Source organism: Rhyacophila brunnea, unplaced genomic scaffold (assembly GCF_057557595.1).
Source record: "Rhyacophila brunnea isolate RB1 unplaced genomic scaffold, BYU_Rbru_1.0 scaffold_10, whole genome shotgun sequence".
Classification (NCBI taxonomy): domain Eukaryota; kingdom Metazoa; phylum Arthropoda; class Insecta; order Trichoptera; family Rhyacophilidae; genus Rhyacophila; species Rhyacophila brunnea.
Window position 1 is genome coordinate 32,439,550 of NW_028232752.1, and position 21,032 is coordinate 32,460,581.

General features: G+C 31.1%; 1 protein-coding gene across 1 annotated transcript in view; it reads left to right on the plus strand.

Moving 5' to 3' along the window:
* Positions 1–9,871, plus strand: part of Csgalnact (Chondroitin sulfate N-acetylgalactosaminyltransferase) — a 294,143-nt gene extending 284,272 nt beyond the window's left edge. The window contains exon 9 of the mRNA XM_085948893.1: positions 7,113–9,871. Within this exon, the coding sequence (XP_085805019.1) occupies positions 7,113–7,295 (183 nt within the window). The 3' untranslated portion in view covers positions 7,296–9,871. The remainder of the gene's footprint in view (positions 1–7,112) is intronic.
* Positions 9,872–21,032: the final 11,161 nt, after the last annotated feature.

A 21,032-nucleotide genomic window follows, 5' to 3' on the forward strand; every position in this document is an offset into this window, starting at 1 on the left:
TACAATAACAAACATCAGTTATTCAGGAAAAATGAAATAATGGAATAATAAAGAAGTTGTATAAGAAATTAGTACATAACACTGGTAACTATAAGATGAAAAAAATAGCTGTTGTTTTATACTTCACAACACAATTTTCATTAAAACTATAGAAAAAAAATAATGTCAATCGCCATGTATAATACTAAAACAATTTTAATTTATTAATAGTCAATTCAATTATGAAAACTAGGGAAATAATAATATATTCCATTACCTATATCATTGTAAGTTAGTTAATGGTTTACAAAAAGAATATTCTGAGTGAATGACTTTTAATTAAATAAGTAATTACCATTTTAGAAAAGACATGCGGTTTTATAAAATAATGTAAATTACTATCTGCTATGCTTATTTAAACATAATAATGTAGGTAGTAAATAACTACTGCAATATATTCATGAATATTTGGTACAGATATACCTACCTAAGCATCATAATATTTGCAAAAATATAGGTTTTCTAGTTTGAAAAACATGACTACGTATTAACAAAACTAACGGAAATGTTATGTATACCTAACAATTATTAATAAAAGACAGCTTTATCACTTTCGTTCTCAAATGAGACCGCATTAAACTGCTCACCATCAAAAATCAAATTCCTATAAAATCTATGATCAATATACTAGACTTGTAGTACAAGCGCATTCGATGATTATGATAGGTAATTACGTATCTAAAATGATATTGATACATCATCTTAGCTAGTTATGTGAACAAGAGCAATTCCTTCGTCAGTACCTACCTTTTATTTTCTTAAAGAGTGGGTATCTATATTTGTGCACCTAATGTTGTAATACCTTTCTATAATTAAACAAGTAGGGACACTTATTAGATTATAAAATTTCATATAAATTCTGACCATATTAATTATCGTTTATATTTTTTTAATTATTATCGTTGTTATGAATGTAATTGCCAATAAGTATAAGTACATATAGATTGATTATATTCTATTGTCAACAAAAATCATGAAACATCAGTATACTTTTATATTGAAAAATAACATATTACTTAATATGAATTCTATATCTGTTGCGGAATTTGAATCCACAATTTTATTTTCGCATCAGAGGTGAGTTTTTGCCACTGCTCAGTGTTCGTAGACTTTACATTAATAATATAATAATTTCAATTTTAATGACTACAATATTGAAACAATTACATTGTGCTTTAGTTATTCATTTTCTCTTGGTATATTTAGTTGGGTGGGTAATTAATAATTTCTCAGAAGGTCAATTATTAGACCTGAAAAGCCTTTTTGGCATTTATTCTAAGGTAATATAATTATATCATTTTATTACTTTGCAGAATTTCAGGTGTTTCCCTCGTGAAATATTATGATTAATTACCTATTCCCGTATAATACTTAAAGCAACGGCTTAAATAATAGAGCAATAATATTTTTAATTTCAATATTATTGCTGTTGCTCTTGATAACTTTGTGAAATATTAGTAGAGTTAATATTAAATTTATGTAAAACTTTCGAAACTTTACTTTTTAATCGAAACAATGTTGTTTTAATTTGCTTTTATGAAATTAAATAGATTTTGAGATAAGTACTTATAAATTAATTTAAAATTGCTTACGAAATTTAGTCTGTGCTTCTGTTTCTTACTTTTTCATATTTTTAAAGATTGTTAACGTTTATAACCAAACTACAAAGACTACCAGGTGGCGATGCCACATGTCAAAATTCTTATCGATGCGCTCAATAAAACTACTTATCTAACAATAATGATATTTTTAAATCGTTAGCAAATCAATATAGGGTTACAATATATAGCTAAAGAACGCTTCAATTGGAATACCAATATAGATTAGTAGGTATCTATTTCTATAAACCCGGTGTATTTTACGTAAGTTTATGGTATTGTTTTAAAATTAATTTTTTTTATATAAAAATAATTAAACTTTACTGAGTTGGTACAATACAATGAATGGATACAACACAAACTCTTTCGAATACAAAAATAATTAAACTTTACTGAGTTGGTACAATACAATGAATGGATACAATACAAACTCTTTCGAATACAAATTTACGAGAGACAGCATATGCGTTACGGATAGACAGATAAATCAATGTTTAATGTAAATTAATATAATGTAATAAATTTACCATACCATATTGGAACATGACGTGTTTATGATATTAGTTTATTATTGGTAATTTTAAATAAATCACTCATAATAATTATTGTAATTTCTGAGAAAAAAATATTTGTGTTGCAGTCACATTGGTTTAAAACCTGTGCGATGTGGTGCCCTGGGGCGCCGCAAGCTGTTTAAAAATGCAATGATAGACCGCAGTCGCAGATCAAGTTAAATTTATAATACATAGAAATAGTATGAAATCTATGGTTATGAAATTTAAGCTAATTCTAAGAATCTCAAACGCTAAAAACTTCGAAACACGTCAAGCTATTTTTTGATAACATCCAATAATTAGTCCTACTCTATCAAGCAGTGCAATTAACACACTAAGCGTTGCCTCATTTCCAATTGATTTATTCGAGTGTTGTACTAGTTTGTGACCTCCGATACTTTCTCTCACAATATAAATTTGTTTTTGAATAACATAATTTATCTCACATATTATATACAAGTGGTTTTATAAATATTTTCAGGCGGATACCTTGAAAAAGTTTACATAATTTATTCGAGATCTGAAAGAAAGAAGGGTAGCTACATGGTAACTAACTACTAATGCTCTGCGAATACTTGTATTGGAATTAAATTTTCTTGCATGTATCTATTTAAAATAACAATATATCGGGCGTCTTTTAAGACTATGTAACAGCCTATGTATTTTAGAAGGTTCCTGTGTTAACTTCGTTTCCAAGATGTGAGAATCTACGTAAATAACAGCAGGGTTCCTCACCTCTCTTATTAGTGTCGTAGGGCGCTATAAAAAATCTTAAAACACGAAGGGCGCCGTGAAGCAAAAAAAAGTTTGAAAATAACTGTGTATATAAAATGTAACAAACAACTTCATATTATACAGCTGTTTTCCAGCTGCAATATAATTTTAAAAACTTCGATATGAATATCCTGCCGTATGATTAAATTCTGTAAAGTTTAATTAAAAATAGTATTGAAGTATGTACTTGAAAACATGGGTAATTTTTGTAGGTATACCTATTATGTATTTATTACAAGTATGATAAAAAAATATAATTTCATATTGTTATCTAATATTTTTCTATGAAAATAAAAAATATTATTTACGACTGTAAACATTACACAATGTAATTTTATGAAATCTGTGATTTTTCATGAACATTTTATATGAAATATATCTGTCATAGTTAAGAAAATACACATACAAGACATACTGCTACTTACAAAATATTTTCTTTTGTTTTGTGCAAGATATAATAATACGATTTAACCTAATGGAATAGACTTTAAACTAAATTCGCATAAATTTGATGCCTACATAGTTTTATCATTTCTTAAGGCCAGCTGGGTTCAATATAATTGCGGTTTGCGTGTATTTCAAAACAAAATTAAGTAACCATTAAAGTTTAGCTGTCAGGTGGGTACTTAATACTTTTTTTTGATACCACTATGTTAATGTAGCGAGTCGGGAACATCTTTCACACTATACTTACGATACCACTACGATCGCAACATCGCTCACGTACCTGTGCATTAACGACGTTTCTCACGCGTTAACAGCATCGTCATATTTAATTAATTTTTACTCGCCGACTTTTGTCATATCATGTCTCGACTCACTCTAGCTAGCCATCTTACATTAAAGTTAAATAATCTAACACTTTTCCAAAAGCTTTTAAGTGGATAGTTCTGATCTGATTCTAATACTACCATACACCAAATCCTACACTTGAAATCCTTTTTATTTATATCAAATCAATTATTTTTATAAATATAAATAAAAAGGATTTCAAGTTATACACATTTATATTTTTTATAATAATCAATGTTTTTTAAAATAGATATAAAAAATATTAAAACTATGAATTATTCAAATATCTCTTAGGCGATGCTTAGAAAACTTAATAATCCAAATTTTAATAATAAATATGACCATAAAATATATGTAATAATAGGGTGCGGTCCAATACAACAAATTCACATTTTATTACATTTTTTACAATTGTAAGTTTGTCTTTGACTTAAAATAAAAAATATTTTTCATTTTAATGTTTTCAGATACATATTTATTCATTAATATAGTTGAAATTGTAAATTATCAAAAAAATGTCTCAAATTGCAAGCTTCGTATTTTTCCGCTAGGTGCCTCTTTAAAAAAGGCTCAGTGAAGACTTCGCCTTAATACGTATAAGAACGTATACTCATTTAAATACTAATTTTATACCCACGATAAAACTCGAGCAGAAATCTTTCATCGGACGTGATATTAATACTACTCCTATTAAATCCATTACTGGGCTTCAGTGTTGCCAGATATAACCGAGCATTTTTAACTTTAAAGTGAAATTCGATATTCAATCATTCCATGCCGTAAAGATATGAAAGATGATCTAATCCACCCGCTGCGTTATCTTTGAAAGTCTCTGCAAAGAGTGCACTATTGCATAATGGAATATGACAGGGATATTCAATCAAATATAATAGAAAGTTTTCAAATTTTGCGGTGTCTTCGTCAATTATATCGAATAAATATATGCCATGAAGCATTCTTATCTAGATATATAGACATAACATGTAATATAATGACATCGCACGGGGCATTTTGAGGGATGTCTTGTATGATGCAAAAATCTATTTTTTTAATTTAAAAAATCTATATAATACCCGATATTGGACGACTTTAAAAACAAATAAATGTGGTACTTAGTTTTACACTCACATTACACACTGGCTTGGAGTGTGAAAGATAAATTTTATTAATTTATAAGGTATTAAAGCCACAACGAAATATAATATGTGATCAAATCGCACTCGGTCCAAATTCTTTCCAACGGTACAAATGTTTTTTTTAACATTAGGTATATACATATTCTAAAATAAAATTATAAACTTATCTAATGTTTAGTATGGTAAAATAATATACCAAAAAACATAAAGTAAATGACTTTGATAGTGATTTTTATTTGATTTTCATACCCCTGAAAAACTTTTAAGTTATGAATCTTTTATATTATATTCCACCAAGAATGCGGTTTCGCGATAGGGAGGAAAGTCTGTGATATTATGGTAACATAGCATTCTACTTTGGTGGGAGTTTTTTTGAATCTGCGGCATTCTTCGGCGGGTAATTCATTTTCCTCTACGGACGTTATAAGGAGACATGATTACTACTTCATAGAGCTTTTATTACATCGATGATTATTCATTAGGATTATATTCTCAAATAACTCGCCTTCATCTTCTTAGCATTATTAAAATGCATAAAATCGTAATAAACTTATATTTTTAACAATTGAGATAGTATTAGTTAGCGTAGTTCTATTTTAATATAATAAAATATAACTTCAAAAAGCTTTTTTTTATTAATCATACTAACCAGTACCCGGCATGCGTTGCAATACCACTCAAAGAAAGAAATATTTTTGTAGATTCTGTTTATTGAAGTGCTTTTGGATAGACAATTGTTTTTCCGTCTGGTGCGTACGCGAATAAATCAGAAGGTTTTCCAACGCGTGAGCAGGCCACATACAGCTGTCCATGTGAGAAGCATGGATTTTCCAAATTTAGTCCACACACTTGTAGCGATTATCCCTGTGCTTTGTTGATGGTCATTGCAAATGCAAGTCGCACCGGAAACTGCAAACGTTTGAATTTGACTGGCATACTGTCGGAATTATTGGGATGCGTGGCAACAGTACATCATCTCCTTTAAATTTTCCATTTAAAATTGTAGCTTCGATGATATTGTTTATCATCTTTTTCACTGAAAGCCTGGTATCGTTGTGAAGTCGTGGTGGATTTATAATTCGGAGAAGAATGAAAGGCACGTCAACTTTCAATGTTAAAACGTGAGGCGGTATTCCTGGCAAATCAAGTGAATTCAAAAATTCAGTTGGATAATTGACAACTTCGTCTTGTTGCATTACAGTATCGATGGACTGATACGTTGACGTTTCGCCTGGTTTCGTTTTAAATGCTGACATTGATGACATTGACATCGTTGTTTTTGGCTTCTAGTATACCACACGCAGTGAGCCACTGATGATTTTTGTAACGATGTGCGATATTTGGGAAAACTTTGTGAATCAATTCGTTCGTGGTTGCTGTGATTTTACAGAAATTTGTTGGCAATGTGATAAATTGTGTGGATTCATCGAGTGTCATTTTCCCATTCCCAATATCATTTGATGCAATAATTCAATCCTGTCATGAGTGCGCACTCATACACCGAAAACACACGAACATTATGTATGACACGAACTGCCGCTAAACTATATGAAATACAGTTGAAATGATTTGCGCGCCATCTATTGTAAAATGGTTGTTCTAATTCAGAAACCTCGGGCGTGCGCACAACTCACAAAAGTTTCATTGCAATTGGATGAATGGTACAGGAACGCATACGAATAGAAGATGAAGAAGAAGATGGTTGTACTAATTCAGAAACCTTCGCGGGCGTGCGCTTCCAATGCATTTTTGTGCGCCATAGTATATTCGTCCCATATAATGAGTTGACATGATTGGAATACTTTACCCATTCCAGAATTTTAGATTTTTTTTTCATAAACCTTCGTTGCAATGCCGTTCAAGGAAAGAAAGTTTTGTGTTTTAATTCTGTTTATTGAAGTGCTTTTGGATACACAATATTTTTTATTTTTTCGTTCGACATCGGTCAGATCCTGGTCTATTATAATATGTTACAGAGTGAAACATAGATAGATAAATTAATCAAAACAATTATAATATAATGTTGTACTATAAATTTACCTTACTGTATAATATGATGTCTCTCAAATTACCTATTGTAAATAAAAAAATTTCCAACCCCAACCAATTATTGATAACTGATTTTTTTTTAAATTTAAAGTTATTCCCATTATGCCCCTTTTCAATAATTTCTAAACAAATCGAATTTTAAAAATAAATTGTTTTTGTTGTTCGTACAGGTATGCTCAGGCGGATCAAGTGGCCAGAAGCTGTCAACAGAACAATACAGGGCCTGCATCCGCTCACGAGCCCTAAACGAAGCCTCACATGCCCAGCTAGGGTTCCTGGCATTCCGTGAAGACATCGCCGCACACGCACCAGCGCCTCCGGCAAACTCGCATCCTCCTCGTCCGAGTACTTGATCTCGCCGTACCCAACCTCCTTCCAGTGATCTATGGAAAATAGAATTTTAAGGACCAAACATCGTTGAAACCAACTAAAAATCACCACCTTATTATCGTGCTGATTCATCATCAATTTTGTTATTCGTGTCTGTATCAAAACTTACATTACCAAAAATAAAATAGTTACTCCCTTTGTAGATAACAGTGATATTTCTGAGACGTATCCTGTCAATTAACTGTCGCGGACAGATTAACAAGCTTTTTCAAAATATTGATTTTCAAATTACTAATAACATCGACTGAGGGTACCTGATATTTTTTAAATTTAAATTCTAATAATTAAAGTAAATTCTGTACTAAGTATAGTCAATTTTAACCATTTTATCAACTCTGGCTTCTTCTTTTTTAGACACTCCATAGTAAATATACATAGATATTTGGTTATGTATAATAGAGATTGCAATACCGAATAAAAAACCTAAAATCGGTTTTCAGTATATACTGGTATTCGTTAAAACATATAAAAATAGAAGTACAATAAAATATAGCGATTAAAATATTTTAAGTAGGTATAACAAAATCATACCTACTTACATTTATTATGTTGACATTTAAAAATATGTTTTGATCATATAATATCGTTGAACTGGTGATTTATACAAATAATTTGAATATATTAATAATTTTAACTAAAGCCGTCAACATGGCTAGCTTTTTTAAGAGCAAATAAGTGCGACTGCAGGAAAAGCTTCTTCAATTTAACGCTTGTACAGTCATCAATAAGTTAAATATAGAATAATTTAACATTTGTCGTGAAAGTTTTCTATTTCGAAATAATATTATATTAATTCATCGTGACAATTTTATAAATAGTTATATTTGATGAATTTTGTTGTATTATTATTTCAACTCTGTTGGATTCGGTCAATATATTTGCATAATGTATAAACTCAATTTAATATGCAATACAGTACAAAGTAATGAAGAAATTACATTTTTTTTCAAAAAATAAACGAGTGTGGTTTCTTAATACCAAAAATTTCGGTATTTTTAATTTTTAAATCCGGTATTGAAACCCATAGTTATGTACATCATGCCTGAAGATGCCAAAAAACGAATCCTGAGTTACTAGAAATAACTCAAATTAAATAGTGCAAAATTGACATGTATTAGAATTAGGCATAATATGTCCCTAATTACAAATTAAAAACCTAATTCGATTTATCTATACAATAATCAAGATTATTTTTCACTTAAGTATTGTAATTTGCCCGCGACAGGTAATTTTGCGTAAACCCTCTATGGATGTAATAATATTAAAATGAAATATAACGATACTCGCTAACAGCATCATTACACAATAAATATTATTACGTATTGTTATCCGTACTGTACCATATTGAAATAGAAGTATAAATATGTACACTTTTTGACGTCTATATGTATATTTGTGTACCCGATAAAAACGTATAATTGAATACTGAACTAAAGATACATAGTATATAAAATGTTTTATTTTAACAATGCAGTATTAGTATACCATTATGGATATACCTACCCTTACCTACATAAATATTAGAATAAGAAATACAATATTCTTTACATATTACAAAACCGTGTAGATTATACATACATTCGTCACCTTTATATTAAAACCTCGTAAGTCTATTTGAGAAGAAAGTTAAAGGGAAGGTAAAAACGTAATAAATACAATATTTTAAACACCTTTGTAATTGATGAATATTGTGAAACGAGGTTTTAATTCCATGTTTAAAAACACGAGACCTATGAGTTTGTTGATAGATGGACAGCATACTAGTCTAGAGAACCGAGGTTTTGATATTATTTGAAATATTTTTTTTATTTAAATTGTTTCGAACCAACTTTATTTTTCCATAATATCGGACTTACGAGGTTTTAATAGAAAGGTAACGATCTAACATTCGTACTCCAAAGAAACTTACACTTTTTACCTTCAACACCAAAAACAAAACCACTTTTATCCATTTCTCCCAATCATGTTGACTAGCACAGAATACTTGAAATTAATAAATTTTATTTAATACCATTTTCACACAAAATGTCGTATACTTATAATTAACATTTAATTATTGGCTCTTTGTTAAAGTTATTTTCATTGTTAAGCTGTACCCAATTTTTCAAACAACTGCACAATATACTATTACTATTTTTTTCGAACATAAATATTCATAATAAAACATTGTAACAATATAATAATATCTAAACACAGAATAATCCAAACCACTGAGAATATTTATAAGACATGCACGCTGTGTATCTTTCTTGTATGACTTTAGGCCGCTTACCTGGTTGGTCTGCAATTCTTGACTATGTTGGTGGCTCTATAATAGAGTAACTGTGGACTATTTTGATTATATACTGCTGAATATTTGATCACTTACATGTTTATTATTTTTTAATCAATTTGGGGTGCTGATTTAGTATTCTAAAATATCTTATTTAATAAAGTAGTTGATGAGAAAGTGTTTTAAACATTGTAAATAAATTTGAAAAAATATCTTGTTACCTACTATAAAATTATAATAGTTGCATCAAATTTTATACAAGTAAAATATCAGAATTTAAAATAAGATAGCATTGATTTTAAATTAAATAATAACAATTATATATATAACTGCTTTTGTTTCTTTTTTTTATAATTGATGTAGGTCCTTAGTTTTTTTTTACCATAAAGTTATATTGTATAAAGAATTTATTGTAAATCTTAAGGTAGAAAAAGTTAGTTATAAGCCAATATATTACCGATATTAAAATAATCACTATAAAATAATTATTACGAGTGTTAAGAAAACGCATTTTGTAAATATAACTGTGTTGATCATTAAATGAATCAGATTTAGTGTTATCAGATGATAAATAAATGACTTTAAGAAATTATGATTTTTATTTTACTAACATTTTCCAACAACGATATGGCGAAAGATTATTTTATGAGTATACTATAGGCATGACGATATAAGTCGTCATGCCGATATTCACTATGGGCATGAAGAAATAACACACAATCCTGTACAAATAACAAATTTCCCATTGTACATATATACAATGTGACTTCTTATGATGATGACGATTAGGTTAAACCAGTGCTTTCCAAAGTGTGGTAGCGTACCCCCTGGGGTACGGGAAGAGTTTAGTGGTGGTACGCACTGTACCGGGCTTTGGCTGCGCCTGGTGCAACAAGCATTAATATGACATCAATACAACATCCATGCTAGAAGGTTTATCGCATGCGGAAGAAGAGCAATTGTTGTAATTAGTTTCAGTAGAAAGTTCTGAAATACATGTTGACTTTTCCAACTTCATATCTATTTAAAGTTGCTTTTTCAGCATTTGTAGACATTAAGTCAAAAAAAGGAACATGTTTTTGGATATGGAACCGCATCTCAGATTAAAATTAATTCAGGGAACCAAATTAAGACGATCCGTCTTACAATTTACAATTTCATTCTTCTCATTATTTATTATATTGAATGTTATTTATAATATAACTTTAATTTATATTTTATTATGAATGAATTTTATTTTTCGTTAATTATTTTGTTTATGTACTAAAAATGGAAAAAATAAATATATATTGATTGTTATTAAAGTACATGCATTTTTTTTGACGATGGGTACTCAGTGTTACGAAAATTATAGAAGGAGTACACATACGTCGAGAGTTTGGGAAACACTGGGCTAGACGATTACTAGCAATCGCATCCTGTCGCATAATTTCCTAAACAAGAATATCTTAGAATAAGGTTTAAAAATAAGTAGGTTCTACCTACCACCCGAATTTCTAATTAATTACAATTCGACTGCTTAATCTGTAAACCGGCTAACTGCATTTTTGACCAAAAATGAGATGTTGATGGCATTTTGTTATAAAGCATGTTTTTATGCTCACAAAATTTCAAATTCCTAAACCTAAAATAAATGCATCATCGTTCTTCACACAAACTGCCAACTGCAGATGCCAAATTTTCAATATTATCGTAAATAGTACAACTCCACTCTTTATATAATTTTTCTTTATATTATATTAATGGAAGCTAAAATGTAATATTGATTATTCATAGTGCAGCTTATTTGTAAAAAATAAAAATTTCCTAGTGTATCTTTGGAATTGTTATATTCCGCTCGATAGTTAAATTATTATTCCTTGGCCGTTAAATTATATCCTGTAGCCGTATCCCGTTATAGTTAAATTATTATCCCGTAGCCGGGTCAATGCATTAATTCTGGTATCTCCAGTCATCACAACTGACATAGCACACTATCACGCCGCTTTAATCTGAGCAACGTTTGCTCTAAAGGCCCGTTTACATGATTCACTTTTGACGATCATCGCAGAGGAATCATCCACAGTGACCCGTGTAAACGCACATTCACCAACGATTCACCGAAAGTGATCATCTTGAGTCAAAAGCGAATGAAGTTCAACTGGTTCTACGTTTTGATTACTATGGATGATTAAAATCCTGCTACGCGTGCGCACCAACGCCGCTGCCCCTGAATACTATCATTATATTCACATAATGTGGAACATCCAGGTACTCTGTACAAAGCCTCTAAAGATGCAAAGCTGTCACTTGTTGCAAGGTATTGTTAAATGGTTTATAACATCTAACGATCCATTAACACTGTTATCCAAGTCTATGTGGATAACAGGCACCGCTAGCTCAGGGTACCGGGTTTTCGCACTATCTCTCTGGTGAATTCCAATCCTGTTACGGAAAGGACCATCGGAATCAATTGGTATCCGATGGATGTGTTTATCATACCGTTGCAGCGGTTAATTGCGAGCATTGAAAACTAAACTCGAGCTGGACGCCAAAGCCTTTTCTGTGAAAGAAACGAACGTAAAAGAACGTAATATAGGGTACAATTAAATTAAATGAAACACCGTGATAATTTAACCTCACTGTATTTAATATGACATTGTAATTAAAAGTCAATGGTACTATATCGTAATAACAAATAATTACGAAAGTACATAATGGCGGTACAACGCCGAAGTGAAATCACCATCGTACATTCATACACGATGGCATTATAATACATAAACGAATATTTACGTTAAACAAAAGACGCTCTACCGTCTGCAAACTATGATATTAATACAATAAGTCCTCAGCAACTTAACCTAGCTTAAACAAAATATCCACATGTGAGTGAGGTTATAATTAAAACAAATACTTAAGATTAATTAATAATAAAAATGAAACGTATTTACAGCCGCATGGCGGAAGCCATGCGGACTCGCTGATCGCACGTCCTATCGTGTCAAAGTTCAACCAGAAAAGGAATTGATGCGAGCGGAAATTGATCGGCCGACAATCGATTCCCCCCACCACTTATCAAACCCGGCTGCTTTCTCGAAGTACCAACCGCAAGATTTTTGTGTTGCCCGCGAGAGAAAAACCTCTCCACTAATTAAAATTGTTAATTAGCCCGTAGGTGACGTCTACAACGTCACAATATCTCACTGCAATTTTTATCTTAGAGTTAAGGCTTTCTCTCATAATTGTATTTTCATTGGTAATCAACTACTTTAACGAGGAGATATTCAAATTCATAATTAATACTCTGACATTCTCAGATGATTGTTTGTAGATATTATCCTGATCTTCTTCAGCCCATTCAGTTAGTAGCCACATATGCTCCCATAATATTGCGTCGCATTACCAATGGTTTTAAAAATCTACCAACGTCTGTTTTTCCGATTCCTGTTTCTCTTGAAAAATGTCCGTATTCATATAATAAATAATCACATTTTTTTGAATTCCAACCTAGCACCGCGATTTTACTTGACGCCATTTTGGAATGAATTGAGTATTTCACATTTGGAGATACGTGGAAACAAAAAATGAATGCCTGGTTTCATTTCCCTGTGGATGATCATCCGCAGTGACTCGTCTTTTCGATATATTTAGAGCAGCGTTTGCACACATTTCATTAATACATTTCCTCTTGAGAATGGCCTCTGAAGCGTCGTTGAAAAAAGGAAAAAGAACATTCGGTGGAAACCCAAAAATCTATTACTTTAATAAATAACCGCGAAAGTATATTCATTATATATAATTAATAGTGTATTTGTATTACATACTATAAAGAAAAAATACTTTAATGCCCCCTGATGCTACCATTATATTAGAATTCAAAAACATATACATCCAAATACACCCCGATCTTTAATTAGATAATAGTAATATGATCAATTTGTTAAAATATTACAATCTACAGTCTTAATTACACTGAACTTATAGTGCATCCGAAGGGGTTTATTGACTTACAAAGTTAATTAATTAGAAATAATTAGTTTTCTCTCACATTGCCACGATGTAATTAATTTATAAAATTGCTTATTGTATTTCGATACGGCGTCTTTGACAGCGGAATTGGAAATTTATCGGATTAAAGTGGCTTATGCTGAACTAGGATGTTATCGTAATACGTATTTTGTACAAGAGCTTGTAGTAGCGAATGGTTAAAGTCGATTACATGTTGTGTCATAAATCATTACTAGCGTGTTCACTCAATATTGACTCTATTAAATTATTAATACTAAAACATATACTATTAGACAAACACTATAATATATACTAAGTTAAATTTTAATAGTTATCATAGTGCTTGGGTACATTTTAAAGCAGCGGTCCCCAACCGGTGGTTCGTGAGATAATTTTGGTGGTCCGCAGAGTAATTTTAATATATTTGCAATTTTCGTATTAATTAAAAAGTTTCAGTATATTCTTATAATATTTTTCGATAAAATCGATAATTGTAATTTGGACATAAAAGAAAAAGAAAGCCTAATTGATCTATCATCCGATGGTTTGAAAAGTAAATTCCACTATTCTATATCATGATCTCATTTTTAGCTTTCTGTTTAAAATGAGTACCGAGTGTTGAATGAAAAGGCCTTAAAAAATTATTTCATTTTCAACTACATATTTGTGTGAAAAGACATTCTCATCAGTTACAGCAATTACAACCAGGTACCGCAGTCGGCTTCAAATACAAACGACTCTCCGTGTTGCAGTAACGTCATTGGTACCCAAAAATTCAACAGCTTGTTTCAAACAAACATCAACAAAGTCTCACTGATTATCTTTCTGTTACCTGTAAATTAATTTTTTATGTACTTCTATGTCGACGCAGAATTCATATTAATTTAATAATTTATTGTATTGATTCTTTTTTAATAAAATAAAATTGAAAATATTTTGTTTTGCATTTTCGTAATGAATATCTGTGTTAATAAGTTTATTTATTACAATAATTCTTTTATCATTATATTGACATATCGAATTTTTAATAAGTGTGAAAAAATACGTGGTAGTGGACCGCGGGATTCAAGATTTTGAGTTTAGTGGTCCGCGAGGTCCAAAACGTTGGGGACCGCTGTTTTAAAGTAATATAATAATATGAAAGGTCCTTTGAGCGGTACGTGATATTTAAAGATGAAATTCGGCGAGCAATATACAAATAATAAAATAAGTATGTGAACGAATTTTGCAGTCATCCCTATGTTATTTCAACCGTGAGAATTTAAGGTGCCTACTCATATTTAGAAATATTAGCTAGGCATCCTCAAATCCAACATCACATGCTTAATGCTCAATAAGAAAAACTGAGTGAGGAAAGTATTTGGCGGCTTGGCGGGAAACAAAGAGGTACACTAGGATTGATCGACTAGAGAAAGAGGGTGGAGATAGAGTGGAGAAATCTACTCGAACCAGCTAAGATTCATCATATGCCAAAAAAGAAAAAATATTCTGTACTTACTTTATATTGTCTTCATTTAAAAATATATTTATCTCTCCGTAACGGTATTCCAGATAAAATGTCGTTGTTTTATATTTCGTTTGTGAATATGATAAGTAAAGAAATACCTCTCATCTATGATGATGATATATTGACGATGTGTTAATATTTTGTTTACATTTATGTGTATCTACTCTATTCCAATATTCTAAAAAAACAGTAATTAATATTATATGACGTAACCAATAACGAACGCATCACAATACATAATAAAAATACAATTATTTTAAACAGGATAAAACACCATTCGAAAAAAAATACTTTACTAGTTTCTGGTGATAATATATATGAAAAAATATGTTTTATAGTAATAAAAAGAATCTAAACGCTTAAAGCAACAGAAAAAATATTCATGTTTCTAAATAACCACATACTTAACTGTAGTTATTTTTAGTTTCATGTCGCGGTCACCATATTTTACTTTTGGATCTGCACATATTTTATTTTATTTTATTTAGCTTTAGAGAAAGCCGTTAGAGAAGCTCTGAAAGCAGAAAGTGGAGTTACCCTGAATGGGTCCCATAAAATATTGGGCTACGCAGATGATTTGGTGGTGCTCGAAGAATCTGAAGAAGAAGTCAGAGATATTTTCACTCCTCTGGTGGACACAGCGAAAAGGTTGAACCTACGAGTAAATGTGGGAAATACCAAGTATTTGAAAATTACAAGAGGCATTGAACCCTCTGGAAACATTGGAATAAGAAACTTTTCGTTCGAGAGAACCTCTCTCTTCAAATACTTGGGCTCCAACATTACCTCTAAAAATGAAATGTCCCTAGAGCTCGCTGACCGATTGAGAAGTGGAAATGCATCGTACTTTGCGCTAAGTCGTCTGTTCAGGTCCAAAATGCTGTCCATCAAAATGAAATTCCGGGTGTATAACGTAGTCATCAAACTGATCGTCATGTATGGATGTGAAACGTAAGGTTTAACGGAAAAACAAGAAAAGGCGCTCCAAGTCTTTGAAAACAGAATCCTCCGGAGAATACTTGGACCCGTCAATGAGAACCACCGGTGGCGCATCCGCACAAACGCTGAGCTCTTCGACCGATACCAACCTAGAATCACTAATATTCTGAGGTCAAGAAGGCTCAGATGGGCGGGCCACGTTGTACGATCTGAAAGATCTAGAACTCTCTATAGGATTTACAAAGGCACACCAGCTGGCACTCGACCTCTTGGCCGCCCTCGACGGAGATGGGCGGACAACATTCAAAGGGATGCGGAAAGGCTGGGGATAGTCAACTGGGAAGAGAGAGCGCTGGACAGAGATTCCTGGAGAAACGTTGTGCAGTCGGCCATGGACCTGAACGGCCCCTAGCGCCAGTTTAATAATAATCATAACATATTTTATTAATGACACGGAAATTAATTTTTTGTGTTTCCTACATTACGATACACATATTTTGAACTATAATTATTTTATAACGAAATGAAATGAATTTAATTTTAGTAGGTAGGATTACAGTAGGATTATTTCGATCTGCGCTTGTGCAGTAGAACGATAGTGGCAAACCTGCTAGAAAAAAACGAACTACGAACGAATTTTCATGTTGACCGATTTTTACTACCTGTCAAACAGTACGAACTAGTACCATAAAATGAAAACATTGCGTCTCGCTCACTCTTAAAGAATGAATTAGAGTCACAGTCAGCACTTTTACGTGTAAACAGTTATAGTCACGATAGTTTAAAATACGAACTATTGCTGCCAGTAAATCCATGCACATGTACAGGCGCTATTATTTACGAAAAATAAATATTTTAAGAAAAATACATCAACCAAGATTATGTAAGTTAACCATACGATGCACAGCATTATGACACATTATGTACGTTCAACGATATTATATCATTAAGGTGAAGCCTTTACTGAGCCATTTTAAAAGAGCAGTTTTAAGCGAATTTCAAGTTATACGCATTTTATATTAAATCGATATTTTATATTAAATAAAAATCGATGTTTTTTTTTAATTAATATAAAAAATATTAAAACTATGAATTAGTCAAAAATCTTTCCGAAGAAAAATTGAAAACTTAATAAACTAAATTTTAATAATAAATATGACCATAACAATATAAATCGATATCTTACTTTGAAAAGGTTCTAATTGCACTTGACCATGTTTTGAGCTATGAGCGTTTGAAGTTTGGAATGGTCATATTTTGAATATAAAAAGACATGTAGATAGAAGGAATACTGCTAATTCCCATATTTGACAATAGATGACTCTGAAATGAACGTATATGATAGAATATGGCTAATGGAATCTTTTCACACCAAAAAGTCATTTTAGGTCAAAATGTAAGTTAGAACCTTTTCAAAGTAAGCTAACGAAATGTAATAAGATGGGGACGTAAATAAAATTCACATTTTATTATATTTTTATTGAATTATAGGTTTATCTTTGACTTAAAATAAAAAAAAATCTTTGTAATGTTTTCAGATACATATTTATTAATTAATACTGTTGAAATTGTAAATTATCAAAAAAATCTCTCAAAAAGTCCCGTATTTTTCCGCTAGGTGCCTCTTTAAAAGGAGCTCAGTAAAGGTTTCATCTCAAGACAGCAGAAATACGAATACATTGATGAGAATACTAAAATGAATACTTTGTAGTATATAATGATTGTACGTATCTACATACTTTTATATCATTGTTCAAAATATTTAACTCTCAGAGAAAAAACTGCATTAGGTATCTGATAATATAATCATTATTTCAACAGAATTAAAGCTCAGTCCTCTTCGAGGGAAATAATTATTGCGATGTCAAACAAGTTAATATTACACAAATAAACTCATGTGGTGCATTTCAAAGTTTTCGACAAATCTTCATGAAGTAAATGAAAATAAATACAAACCCTCATTTGTATAAGTAAGGAACGCTTCTTTGAGAGCAAGTATACAAACTTTAAATTCAGAATCGTCTGAAGTAAACTTTCAGCACAAATGTTATAACGTTCAGGACAATAGTTGAAGGTCTTTATAAAAACGCTCATAAATACAACTTTCTGCCTGCACCGAACCATATTAATATGGTAACACTTATTTCTAAATATACAGTAATTACTTTACCTTACTTTAATTACTTACAATACCAAATCATGGCACCCTAAAATAATACCAGTTTTACATTTTACATTAAACTTTAAAGAAACAGTAACAATATTCGGAGTACTGGACCATCCCCAATATAATGTATTATCAGAACACTAGCACATATATATTGAATTTAAAATCTCTGAGTGTAGAACATAGTTACAGACCGTTACTTTACCCAATCCGAGATTTTAAATACTGATGAATAATTTTATATACCAACCTAATATGTTTTAAGTAGGTAAATACTTTACCCAGTTCCATTGTCTATAAGTAATGACATTTATTTTTAATGTACTCTCTGAATGTATTAATAGTGAGTATGTAGGTATTCCATAATATAATATTTAGTTTTTCGTTACGATATTTCCAGACACTTCAATTTTCCAACACTAGCCTTTATACTTGCCTCTTTATTTGGTAAAAATGTTTTCATTATATTATTTTGTTGTATTAATTTGTTATATAAACCAAAATTAACTGTATTTTGTGTCAGTGTGTATTTGCCATTGATGTATACGCATAGTGCCTGAAGATGCCGAAAGGAAAAAAGGTCGCAAAAATTACTCAAAATAATCAATTAGGATAATTTATATTTTTACATCATAAAGTTAGTAGGTAGTTTACTGAATTAGTAGTGTAGTGTATTAGAAAAATCCTGATATACGAATAGTTCTCAAATTGATATTATTTTCTTATTGCATTTGCTGCTGAGTAGATAATGAGTTTTTAATTAGCACCTTTAAAATGCACGTTAATTACATCGATCGGCCGCCTGGTCATTACGCGCATGTGCATCTTCAGCGTCCAAAGTATTAATTATCGATATATTGGTCACTTATATTTTTTTTGTCTACAAATTTCACAAAATCGAAATACTACTTGCAAATAAGCACTTTTTCACCTCCGCAATATTTAGTATATTAAACATATATTTTCTCAGCGAAGACTTGGGATACTCAGTGTAAGCATTTTTCAATCGCGGTGGGTTTCTATAAAAAGGCTATCACGATTGAACAGATATATCACTCCGCTTTTATCTTGATCGTGTAACTGTCACTCAGTATTGCCGAGCCTCAAGTTGTCTTATATATTGTATTATAATCTTTCTATAACTATGCAAACTGCACTTATCAATCCAGAAATAAAGCTCACCATCTCCATCAGCAACTACAAGTCTTCATACTCCACACATCACTCACATGTCAAAACATATTTTTAACCCATAATATCAGTTAGTTACTTTTACACGAAACTCCGTGTACTATGATGAGGGTAGGTACTTAATTAATTTTGTATATCTCATTAATATAATAGCACTAACGCGACAGTTTTAATAGTAGTAATTATTATACAAGGGAAACAACTAGTATTTAGTTAGAGATTATAATGTCAGATATTACCAAATATATAGCCATCGACATTGTAATACCTCGTATGTGCACAACAAAATATCAACTTTACTCAAAGAGAAACCACAACCGATTAAATTTCGGTAAGTAATATAAGAAGATTATTTTTATATTGTGTTTAAACAATTAAGATGATTTTAAATAGTGATAATTTATTTTATTCACATGATAAAAGTACTCGCATAAAATCTTTTTTTTATCTGTCTATGTTTTTTATTCATTTTGTAGATAGAAGTTATTGTATCGTTTATAAAATGTGTTTCGCGTGCTATTCTTGCGTGCAAGAGTTATTATTATTTTAGCCGCTTATCTTCGTAACATGCTCTAACTGACATTGCCGTGCTGAACCTTATCTAACAGGAAGTTGGAATTTTATAATTCAACGATAGGTCCAACTGATTTGTCTATTTCTGGAATTTGTCAATGTTTAGAACAATTTATTATTTTATTATGTCATTACCATAATAACATTGTAATACGCTTTCCGCCATATAGGCTTGTATTATTTTTTTCAAAAATAGGTATGTAGTATTAAATAAAAATATTTTGAAAAGCCACATTAGTATGTTCTATTATAATTAAACTACATATATGTAAAAGTTGGAATGAGTGCGATTCGAACTTACATCTTTCACTGTCCGGGTGAGTGATTTTTGCTCTTATCCGCTAAGTGACCCATCCATTTAATTCGATCCCCCTACAATGTCTCATAGCATTTATAATTAAGTTAAATATGTAGCGGTCGAAAGCTTCGGGCCTTGTCAGCATTATTTCGACAGTGTAAGAATTAGCAAGTCATTTAAACTATCGCACAATCGTCGGATCTACAGTCAGCTTATTCTACACGTGTGACATCGAAGTGCAATAATGGAGAGACCAGCAGATTTCTCAATTGCAAACTTCATCAGCAATGATTCGCAATTTACCGAATACTCATGCATATAATTAGCGGGTCATAGTTGATGAGTTAGTCAGTCTACTTGTAAATAGCTATTAGTATCAATCATAATCTCCGTCCGATCAGTAAGTTTAGTATCAGTCACTCCGCACAGCATTCTATTCCACCAAACTCGGACCTCGGAATAGTATCATAACTATTGTAACAACGCTCTTGTAACATACTCATGTACCGACTGTTTACGCTGCGAATAAAACTCGCTCCTCCATCTTTCGGAGCAACCACTAAATCTCGACTTCTCATCTCTCCTCCTGACGACACTCGATTTACACCTTCTGGTCATCCCCAATCACAGCGGTTACGTCCCTCCACGAGGACTCGCAAAAAATATCGGTAGGTACATGCATAAAAAGATTATTATGTTGTATGATATTCAGTAGATAATGAATAAAAATCGTTACAAATATATACATAAAAAATATATTATT